Source organism: Strix uralensis, chromosome 12 (genome assembly GCF_047716275.1).
Source record: "Strix uralensis isolate ZFMK-TIS-50842 chromosome 12, bStrUra1, whole genome shotgun sequence".
Classification (NCBI taxonomy): Eukaryota; Metazoa; Chordata; class Aves; order Strigiformes; family Strigidae; genus Strix; species Strix uralensis.
This window is the reverse complement of record NC_133983.1, coordinates 4,183,488-4,194,692: the sequence shown is the minus strand read 5'-3', so window position 1 is coordinate 4,194,692 and position 11,205 is coordinate 4,183,488. Positions and strand designations below refer to the sequence as shown.

Genomic DNA, 11,205 nt, shown 5'->3' with positions numbered 1-11,205 from the left:
TGCTGAATCATTCATGCTATTATAAGTTTCTTACTGCAGAAAATGGATAGATGTAAGCTTCTTCCCCACTTCTAGTTCTGTTCCATTTAGGTTCTCACATCACCACTGAAGTATGGATATCCACACTACCGAACAAGCAGAAATTGGATCGGATGCAGAAAATAGTGCATCTTTATGTAAACCTGCCCCCAACAATGAAATACCCACAAGGGAATCTGTAGTGATTGCTTCCAATGATCAGCAGCAAAATAGTTACTCATTTAGCTTCTGATTTTTTTGTAGGCCTGCAAGCCTTTCTCTTTATCTGCCATGTGTCCCTGAACCCCTAGAAAAGGGAAAACACTGACACTGAAAAGTTTCCTTAGAGCTGGGAAAGTCACTGCAGAAAAGCCAGAGGAGTTCACACCTCATTAAGGGTTATTGACAAGTTCTTTCTCACTTTGAGAAACTTGGGGCTCTCTGCAGACTTAGGTAATGTCCTATTTCAGGCCACACAGTAAACTTCTTTTCACAACAAGTAGTAGAAACCTTCAATTTCCCATTAAAAAACCTTTATTGTGCAGAACTGATGTGGATCCTTGGGAAACCGCTGGTGTGAGCCATGGTACCGAGCAGTGCTTTCATTCAGCTTCTGTCTTCTGGGAGTGGTAGACAGAGCAGCTCCAAGAGCTCCTCCAGCCCTGGTACATGCAGTTCTCTGCAGCTTCCCCGACAGATCTTTTATCTGGCAGTTACTTTCCCCTGATACATCCCGATATCTCTCTGTTCTCTCTATTGCATGAGACTTGAACACAAAACTTTCTAAGGTTAGTTCTAAGTATGTTGAAGACAAGCTGTTGTATCTCTCTGTCATACGAATGTGTTAACCACTGCCACTCAGATGGCAAACGTTTCTAGCCCCATAAGCCCTAGCCCAAAAACTTCACCTAATTCCAAGACAGGAGCTGTCTGTGACTCCCACGTCCTGTAGTTAATCATCATCCACCCAGATAGGCATGAAAAACTAACAACAAAAGCAGGATTTTCAGCATTTCTCTAAACTTGGTCAGGCTGTCCAGCTTCTTGACACCAAGTATACTGCAGGTCATATTCTTATCCACACGCTATTTTTCACTGGTTGGTTGGTTGGGTTTTCAAATATTGATATCTCATCCTTGTTTTGATGCCAATTTTCCATACAATAAACCCACCCCACACCTTCTCTTCCCTTAATACTGGTGTCTACTTTTCCAAGTTGCTAGTCAAATTCTAAGGTGTTTCCTCATTTGATTTGCTGGGGTAGAATATATTTGAGGGGTATGCAGTGAGTAAGAGTGAAGTAAGGATATTTGCAATTTGACCTAGTATCTGTGCATTTCATTAATCCTTCCTCCATCAACCACTTAACCTTTATGGGCGTTCTTACTGCCTCTCATTGTATTGATTTCTGTCCATTTCTCCAATTTAGTGAGATCATGCAGTATTTTAAACCTGCCTTCCACTGCATAACTAGGTTTAGCTGGGGGGTAATTGACATCAATTTAAAGAATGAAAAATTAGGCTGAATATCCGGGGAAAACTTTCTAATGGTGAGATCTGCTAGAATGCATTGCCGTCTCTCCATGGGATTGGTGGCCATTCCATTAGCATGTGCATTAAAACCGTTACAAAGGAATATAAGATTATAGATTGGACAGAACAATCCTGAAGTAGGAGGGGAAAGACAAGTTGTAAAGCATTGCAGCTTGCCTCCTGTGGCCATCTCATCCTGGATTTGCCACACTCTTTCTTCATACCACTCACCAGTTCACTGAGAATATGCTGAACTAGCAATATCAACTAATTACAGGGATGGGATCCAATGTGATGCTCCCTCCAATATTATTGCAACTTCAGTTGTGGTGGTGGGAGTGTTGTGGCAGCTGGAGGACTTTAAGTCAAAGATTCATCTTTCTTGAGGCCCACTGGATAGTTTTCCCACCCCATTTTACTATCTCCTGGCATCTGTGAGTCATGCACTGGTGGCATCCGAGAACACATGCTGGCATTGGTGGCAGGGGTTTGCAGCTGCTCCCCGAGGCCATGTCTGGACTGTGAGACCCAGATGGGTTCCCTAAGCCCCAGGTCGATACGCTCCCTGGCTCCCACCTCATCACACCTCCTGCGTTTCTATGTGAAAGAAAACAAGATGCCTGGGATGGAAGAAAAGCCAACGGTATCCTGGGCTGCACCAGGAGAAGTGTGGCCAGCAGGTCCAGGGAGGGGATTCTCCCCCTCTACTCTGCTCTGGTGAGACCCCCCCTGCAGTGCTGTGTCCAGCTCTGGGGGCACCAACATCAGAAGGACACGGACCTGCTCGAGTGGGGCCAGAGGAGGCCACGAAGATGATCAGGGGGCTGGAGCACCTCCCCTGTGAGGACAGGCTGAGAGAGTTGGGGGTGTTCAGCCTGGAGAAGAGAAGGCTCCAGGGAGACCTTATAGAGGCCTCCCAATACTTAAAGGGGGCTACAGGAAAGGTGGGGAGGGACTCTTGATCAGGGGTGTAGGGATAGGACAAGGGGTAATGTTTTAAACTAAAAGAGGGTAGATTCAGGCTAGATATAAGGCAGAAATTTTTCTGATGAGGGTAGTGAAGCACTGGAGCAGGATGCCCAGAGAGGTGGTAGATGCCCCATCCCTGGGAATATTCAAGGCCAGGTTAGACGGAGCTCTGGGCAACCTGATTAAACTGAAGATGTACCTGCCCATCGCAGGGGGGTTAGACTAGCTGACCTTTAAAGGTCCTGCCAACCCAAACCATTCTATGATTCTATGACTCTAGGAAGAAAGCCAGAGCACTCTACAAACCCCCTAACCTGCGTAGTCAGAGCCTGGGATGGTGAGGTGTGCTGGAGGGCACATCTCTCCCCAGCCTGGATGCAGCCAGGAGAATCATTAGAGATACCCATCACCCGCAGGACAACACACCTGAGACCACAAAGTCATCATCTATTCTACAACATCACTTTGGCAGTCTGTTTCAAAGGCATCCGTCAGTTCTGTTACCATCCTCCACCTCTTAAAGAAATTACTATCTGATTAATTTTTCTAGCAGAATGGTTGAAAACTGATTGCAGAAAGAAGCCTGTTTGTGCCGAGGCACAGATCAGAGATACAGGAGAATAAGGACTTTGGTTTAAAATACACTGCTAACTCCTACGTTTGTAAAGATAACAGTCCAAGCAGAAACAAGCCTGCCCTGTATGCACCTTGAGTGAAATAGTTTAATTGCAGGAATGGCCAGAAAAAAGGTTCTCCTCCCCACCTTTTATGGAGCGGTTCTGTCATATTTAAGGAAAAAATAATAATCTGAAGTTGTTACTGACAGCAACCACTTTTTATAAAAAGAGGACTTCTGTCAGCTCCTGAAAAATGGAAACATCATTTTCAGCAACAAAACCCAACATATTTATCTCAAAAGCCAAGTAGGCTGGTACATATTTTGATTGTTTGGTGGGGGAGGCAGGCTTTTTTCTTTTCAGGTTCTTGAAACTTGTCTGCCATGAATAAGCAGATTTTTCAAAAAATGAAATTTCCCTCTAAGAAAATTTCAAAGGAAACATTTCCATCAGCTCCGCTCAATTAGCAGCAGCATAAAAATGGCTCAAAAATGGTTCAATTTCACAGCTGGTCCCCTGAATCTTTCTGAGAGCTGAGAGAGCAAGGAGAAGACCTGCCCATTTCTGATTTTCCCTTAAGAAAGAAATTAGCAGATATTCGTAGTGACGGGGGTGTACATGGGACAAAGTGCTGAGTGCGAACTCCTCACTGGTCAAGCAGAAATCATTTTCTCCATGGCAGGAGGTGCAGGCTACAAATTTGTCAGATAACGAGTAGCCAGAGGCTGATACAAAGACTAATTCTCTTAGTAAAACCCTTGGAGAGTATCCCAATATGACTCCGAGGCTGGCAAGCTGCTTGAGAAGATGGGAAGTAAATGTAGCCATCTCATGAGGACACTGCCTCTGGATTTCTTGATTGTGCTTTTCCTATACGGCGCTTCTCATAATGCCCTCTGGCTAGAACCATTGAAATGAAACTTATTGATTGAAATTCTGATCCTATTGATTTTACACAAGAGATTTGCGCAAATATGAAAGAGCAGGAACTGCTCTGTAACCGCTCCCATCTCCATTTATTCCCTGCTGAACACAGGCGGTAGGCTTGCTTGTCCATCTCAGTCCCCTGAGCTTCCAGAAATAAATTACCCAAAATTCAAATATTCAGTATCTATTAGCTCACAAATGTGCGGTAAATATTACTGGTCCCTGAATACACTAGTATTATTTATGAGTTCCCTTTTGCTGTCTTTTGTCTGCTTCTCTCTCACATCTCTTCTTTTACCTCGTTAACTACACACCATGTTTTTCCCCTTCATTTCAGAGATGTGGAGGGAAAATGGGAAGAACATGTTCTGGGAGGAAGGCAGGATGGGAAACAGTGCTGGGAGGAGATGATGTTTGCCTGGAAGGAAAGCGCTGGGGAAGTCGTGCTTAAAATACTGTAAGTGCTACTAGAAATTGTATTACTACCCCTAATGGAAGGGTCCTGGATATGGGAACTGCAGAACTCAGGACAGCAGGTCAGAATATCCCAGAGGAGGCAGTGAACAGAAGTACGAAGTGGAAAACCAACACAGTGTGAGCACAGGGTCACGCGCACTCAACACCACAAACACCAGCCCGCTGGCTTCCCCGAGTCCCTGCGAGGCAGCCCTGGCACAGCCCGGACCCAGCATTTCCTTCCCACCACACAGGGATGTTCCTGCCAAGCCTCCTGTAGCCATTTTCTTTTTGGCAGGGAGGTAGAGTGGGCTTTAGAAGCAAAATCAGCTGCCTCACCATTCACATCTAACAACCAAGCCTCCCTTTGCAGACTTCTTGATCGCTGAAGTGGTGGGTGTCCTTGCCATGTATCAGGCAGCAGTCCTTGATTTTCTTCATTTTAGTTTGATGCATTTTAGCTTCCTGCGCTCAACACTTCATTCTTTCCTCTCTAGATCTTTTTATAGTCGGACTGTCATCTATCAATCAATGTTATGGATTAAAGTTGAATATATCGTGACTTGCCTGGGCCAATACGAAAGCATTTTAAACAAAGTCTTATTTATTTGCCCCACTGACATTTGTTTTAATTCTCTATTTCAAACCTTGTGAAATGGTAAAACCTGCCAGGAAAATTGCAGGGTTTTAGCTCGCTAGAATTCCTAAATAATTGTAGAATGTCATGGAATGGTTATGATGAGAAGGCAGGTCATCTGGTGAGATCTGTGATTGCACTGCAACACAAAAAAAACCCCAACCCTGTTAATTACACTGATGGAAAACACCATCCAAAATGGTGGTGAAACGATGCATCAAGCATGTAAACGATGCCCATCGCAAGTGTTGATCGAAGTGATCGAACCGCGAGGAGCTGGAGAAGGGCCCCTCGCAGGTTGCACACGCCGCACCGCGGGGCAGAGGGATGGGCGGTGCGCGGGTGCAGGAGCTGCGGGTGACCGGCCCGGCGTGCGGGGGCCGGGGTACGGCAGCCCGGCCCTGCGGGGAGCCCAGCGCCCGCGTACAGCCGCTGCCACCGCCCCCGGCCCCCCGCCCCGAGGCGCTCGGCCCTGCACACTGCCGGGCCAAGGCCGACCCGCGCCCCGAGTCACCGGGACGGGGGGGGGGGGGGGGGGGGGGGCAGAAACCCGAGTCACGGCCCCTCCCGCCCGGGTGACGGCAGCGGCCCGAGGGAAGGCGCAGGAGCCGGGTCACGACCTCCCTCTGACCGGGGCGAGGGGACGGGCCCCCAGGCCGCGACCTCCCCCCGCGCCGGGCGGCCTGTGCAGCCCGGGCCTGGCCCCCTCGCGGCGCCTCCCCTCAGGACGGCCGCGGAGGGGCGGCGGGCGCAGGCGGGCCCTCGCCGGGACCCCCGCTCCGGCGGCCCCCGGCGGGCCGCGGCGGCCAGGCGCGGCCACGGGGACCAGAGCGGCGGCGGGGCCGGGGCCGGCGCGAGCATGCGCGAGCCGCGCGCGTCACGGGAGCGGGCGAGGCCGGCGGGAGCGCGGAGCCCCGGCGCGCCCCCTCCCTCCCTCCTCCCTCCTCCCTCCATCCCTCCCTCCTTCCCTCCCTCCCGCCGCCGCCGCTCCCGCGCCTCCATTCGGCTCCGCCGAGCGCTGCCAGCGCGCCCCGCCGCCGCCCGTTAGAGACCCGCCGCCCGCCCAGGAGGGGAGAGCGCGACAGCCGGCAGCACGGGAGAGGGAAGGACCCTCCCCCCGCCGCGAACCCTCTTCCTCCTCCTCCTCCTCCCCCGTCTCCGCCTCCGCCTCCCGGCCGGGAAGAGCTCGCCGTGCCCGCAGCAGCCCCGCTGGATGCACTGAGCGCTCGGGCGCGGGGAGAGGGGCAGGAGGGAGCCGGGAGCCCCGCCGCGGAGGCGCTGCGCTGCCCGGAGCCTCACGGCCATCTGCTTTAATTCTTTTATTCCCCCCCCGCCCGCCGGTGGCTGGCTTTGCCCCTGCCTCCTCCTCTCAGCCCGCGGGAGCCAGCCGAGGCGGCGGCGGCGGCGGCGGCGGCGGCGGCGGGGGTTGCATTTCCCCCCCCCCTTTTTTTTTTTTAAATTTTTTTTTTTTTTTTTAAATTTTCGTCGTCGCCATGGGATGTACCCTGAGCGCCGAGGAAAGAGCCGCCTTGGAGCGGAGCAAGGCCATCGAGAAGAACCTGAAGGAGGACGGGATCAGCGCCGCCAAAGACGTGAAACTCCTCTTGCTCGGTGAGAAGCCGCTGCCGGCCCGGTCGCCCCCCCCCCGCCCCGTACCCCGCGTCCCCCTTACCCGCCTCCTCCCCCGCGCTCATCCTCCCTCATCTCTCTTTCAACAGGGGCCGGAGAGTCGGGGAAAAGCACCATCGTGAAGCAAATGAAGTAAGTCCCGCGGGGGAACCGGCGGGGGGCGGCGAGTAAACGGCGTTAATGGGAGGGAGAACGGGGCGGGGGTATCGCTGAGGTGAGGGAGGGCCGCGGGCGCCATGTTTACCTGAGGGGACCGCGAGGGCGGGAAGGCAAACGGCGGGGGGAAGGCCCCGCCGCCGCCGCTCCCGCTGCTGTTCAGGGCCGTTGTGGTGCTGAAGTGTCGCCGGCGGCCTCGCCCCGCGGCGTGGGGCGGGGAGGGGGGGGGAAGGTGGGCTGCGAGCGGCCGCGACCGCGGCCGCTCGCAGCCCACCTTCCCCCCGCCTCCCCGCCCCACGCCGCGGGGCGAGGCCGCACAGATGTCCCCCTGAAGCGAACCGCTGTCAGTTAAGCTTATGTCGGGGTGTTCCCTGCCGGCTCTGCGGATTGAAATCAAGGCCGAGGTGGGGCTCCCCGCGTTTAATTAGACGTTACTGTGCGATAAACCACCGGTGAAAAACCCCACGGCACGGTCTGTTCCAACGCGTGACCGTGGCTGGAGTCATTGCGTCCCGTAGGAAAGCAGGTGCAGCGCTGATAACGGGGTGGGGGTACTCCCCGTGGCAATGTTATTTTATTTCCCCTCTCCGCTTTTTTTTTTTTTTTTTTAATTTATAAATCTAAATAATCTAAATACCCCGGCTTCCCACCGAAACAGACATGACGGGCTAGTTCGGGGCGGGCGCCATCACGGAACAAGCCCGGGCGCTGGTTCAGGGTCTGGATTTGGGTTGGGGAGAGGCGCGGAGCGGCCGCTGCCGCCTTCGCGGTGCCGGTGGTTGCAGAGGGATCCGTGGCGGGGAGGGGCCCCCCCGGGGGACCGGGGTTGCTTAGCGAGGGGGAGAGGCGGCAGAGCTGGGTGTGGATGGGGCGCAGGGAATGGGGTGCGGGCAGCGCTCCGCAGTCCCCGGAGCGGGTGCCTTTGCGGGGGGCCGGGGCTGCGCCGGCCGGCGGGCAGGTCCCGGCGCGGCTGCGGCTTTCAGGCGGTTCGCGTGGTGGACAGCGCCCAGCGGGGACTCGAACCGGCGGCCCCGCTGCCCCTTCGGCCCCGCTCGGCTCCTCCCGGCGGCGGCCGAGCGCCGCGCGCGGCTGCCTTCGGAGAGCGCTCGGGGGCGGGCGGGGAGAAGCCGAACGGGCTCGGAAATAGCCGAAAGGGCTCCTCGCCCCTCGGCGATCTGTTGCCCGGCGCTCCCGTGGCCGCCGCGGGGTTTGCGTGTGCGTGCGCGGGAGTGGGAGTGTGCGTGCGCGCGGGCGCCGCGGGGGCAGATCCGGGCCTTCAGCCCCGCTCCTCTCCAGCCAGAGTGGTTTAGCGGGTGACCCGGATATTTCTGAATCAACTCAGTGGCCGCTGTGTCCGGCCCTCGGGGGTTCACAGGGAACGAAACCATCCCCCCCGGCGGAGGCAACGCTTTTCCCAAGGCACTGCGGGGCTGGGCGGTCTCGCTGCGAGGAGGCTCGCCTCCAGAGCACGGCGGTCTCCGCAGCTTTTCCCTCTGCCATTTGTGTACCCTACTTCTGTGACGGCTCCGAGCTTCCCCTTTCACGGTTTGAAAGGGGGCTTTCCACCCCGACAGTCTGATTTCGGGCCGGGGTGGGGTGGGTTTGGTTTGCACTTGTTTGTGTGCAAAAGGTGGATCAGGGGAGACGTTACTGCAGATGAAGACCAATAAATTATTTAATCTAGGAACTGCTTTTTCACAAGCTTGCTGGAATGGCGGGCGATGGGTTTTGGTTGAAGGGAGAGGCTGTAGGTGCCACCACAGCGGTGCAGCAGCGCGTACACGCAGTGCCCATAGGCGGGAGGGCAGGCAGTGACCACGCCGGCTTACACAATTAGTGGACAGTGACTCTTGTTTTCCAAAGAGCAGAGCTCTTGGTTTTTTTGAAGCAAATTGCGTCGAGATAATAACCTGTTTGCTGGACTAGATCAGTATGTTGAGGACTGAAATATACCCTGGTTTATATATATATCTATATATAAAATTTATGTATGTATATATATATGCATATATATTTTTTTCCATGAAATAGTCCTTAAAGTAACACATGCTAGGCTTGCAGCGTTGTACCTGACTCGAAGATGCCGAGAAGGCTGCTGTGGTGAAAGGGCTCATAGTGTCGGAAGCTGGGAGGCGTCCGCCAGTGTGGAAACTCCAGTGAACTGTGGGGAGGCTGGGGTGGGGACGGCGGTGTTGCCATGAGCACGGCAGCAGGCACCGGAGAGAGCCGCGCAGCCGCGGGCACCGGGGAGAGGGATGTGCAGGGAACAACTCGGGGAAATTAACATTTCTGAAAATTAATTTAAATATAATGTAGGCATTAGCATTTCACCTGGTCAAGCTCCATTAGACAAGCTTGCTGAGAACCTAATGAATTCTTAATAAAGATTAAATCACATGTTCATTAGATTTTGATGAAAGAGACTGCTATTTTATTTTTTTAATACTGTGTTATTGGTGTGCTTCTAGATAATAAATTTCATCCTCATGAATGGCTAAAGCAGCTTCACACTTGGATATTGCCTTGAAAAGAAGCACAGGAATTTGTAGGCAGATGAGAAAATGCTAAGACAAAGGAACAGAGAGCAGACATTGTTGCAGAGGACTAATAACAGGTTACACACTGTCCAGTTAATCCTTGAAATATTAGATAGCAGGAGAAGAAGTGACAGGTAGGAATTACATTAATTTGAGAGTGTAGCAAGGATGGGGATTAGGATTTGTGAAATTAATTAAGGATGTTTTAGTGAAATATTTGGAGATACCTTTCAGCGGGTGATCGGGGAGTTATCTAGCAAAGAAAGAGGTACTGGTGAATGGCAGGGAGGTGGAACTGGAGGCTAGTGTGTACATCTCAAACAGTGGCAACACAGGCTAGGAATGGCACTTTTCTTAGCACCCAAGGTCATTTTGACACCCTTAACCCTTGTGCTTTGTCTACACCCATCTTGGCTGATTAGGTTTGCTTGTTATTTTTTCACAACCAGACCTGCAGTCCAGATACTTTCGCCATCCCTCAAAATGCAAGGTCAGGGTCAACTAGTCAGGGGAACAGTCCCAAAAGGCACGGTTGTGCTGTGCAAGCCAATGAGACTCCAGTGTGCCAGTGTTCAGAATCAGGCTATGACCAGATTCTATTTTCACTCAGTTTAAACTAAAAACCAGCTTTAACCAAGCAAATCTGGGCCTCCTTTGAAGATCCAAGCCAGAATGTGAGACTTACCAAATGAGACAAATTCATCTTCCACTCCCACCACCCCAGCTCAGCAAATTCATTTTCGTGTAGGACTGCAATGGATGTCAACATTTTTTAGATCTTATGTCTTGAAATAAATGTTGAGCACATGCAGAATTTGGAATATGATAACTGGATTGTAGCATGGAATCAAGACTGCTGTTATTCTAGGATATTTTTGTGGGGACTTATAACTCCAGTGAATGTGTTTGTTCATCAAAAGTCCCAGCCTAGGAAGACACCAAGCATATCTCCGTCTGTTACTGCTCAGCAGAATACTTAAATACGTGCAACGGTCCAGTGGTGAGCAGGGATAGACTGCTGGGGTGGGGACACCATCCGCTGCCATCAGCATGAAGCTTCTAGGGAATTCAGCGTTTAATTGCGCTAACGCAGAGAGGCTGAGTTCGCTGGCGTGGCTCCAAAAGCAAGGTCCTGCCACCTACTCAGCAGCAGCTGTTCTGGATGGTGAGCCAGGGCAATACTTCACCTTCCCAAACGAGGGGTTAGTGATGGCTGGGGCATTTAGGAAGAGACATGGCTTCACCTGCCCACAGAAAAAATCTTGAGTTTGGGGGTTTGGTTTTGGATTTTGCCTCTGCAGAAGCAGCAGCTTCTGTCCCCTGCTGAGCTGGGAGCAGAGACGTGGGTCCAGCTCCCTTTCGCAAGACGCCAGAGCTTCCAGCCCTGCGTGTCCTCCAAAACAGCCGTGTCTCACTTCACCAGCAGTGCTGGCAGTACCTCAGTTGACAGGCTTCTTTGCTGTGCTGTTTTTCGCAAAATGTTATGTTACGTGTGAGAAGGATGGGAATATGCAATCAGGAGAAAAATACACTAGCGTACAATGCTTATCTTTAAATATCTACTATCTTCTCCCCAACAGCCATCAGTGCCAATAGCCGTCTGATATATTGTTTTGACCTTTTTCAAAAAGCCCCTCAAAACAGCCCCAGGTTCTACTTGCTCTCTGTGTAACTGAATTACTTATAATCTAATGAACTTCTTCAGAGTGAGAAGCAGTCCCCGCCC

General features: G+C 52.4%; 1 protein-coding gene across 2 annotated transcripts in view; it reads left to right on the top strand.

Annotated features, from left to right (window-relative positions):
- Nucleotides 1-6,111: 6,111 nt before the first annotated feature.
- The window catches only part of GNAO1 (G protein subunit alpha o1), a 147,062-nt gene continuing 141,968 nt past the window's right edge, over nt 6,112-11,205 (top strand). The window contains exons 1-2 of one of the 2 annotated variants that reach the window (XM_074881146.1): nt 6,112-6,768; nt 6,876-6,918. In XM_074881146.1, the coding sequence (XP_074737247.1) occupies nt 6,651-6,768; nt 6,876-6,918 (161 nt within the window). In that variant the 5' untranslated portion in view covers nt 6,112-6,650. The remainder of the gene's footprint in view (nt 6,769-6,875; nt 6,919-11,205) is intronic. The other variant, XM_074881145.1, reaches the window with a different exon arrangement.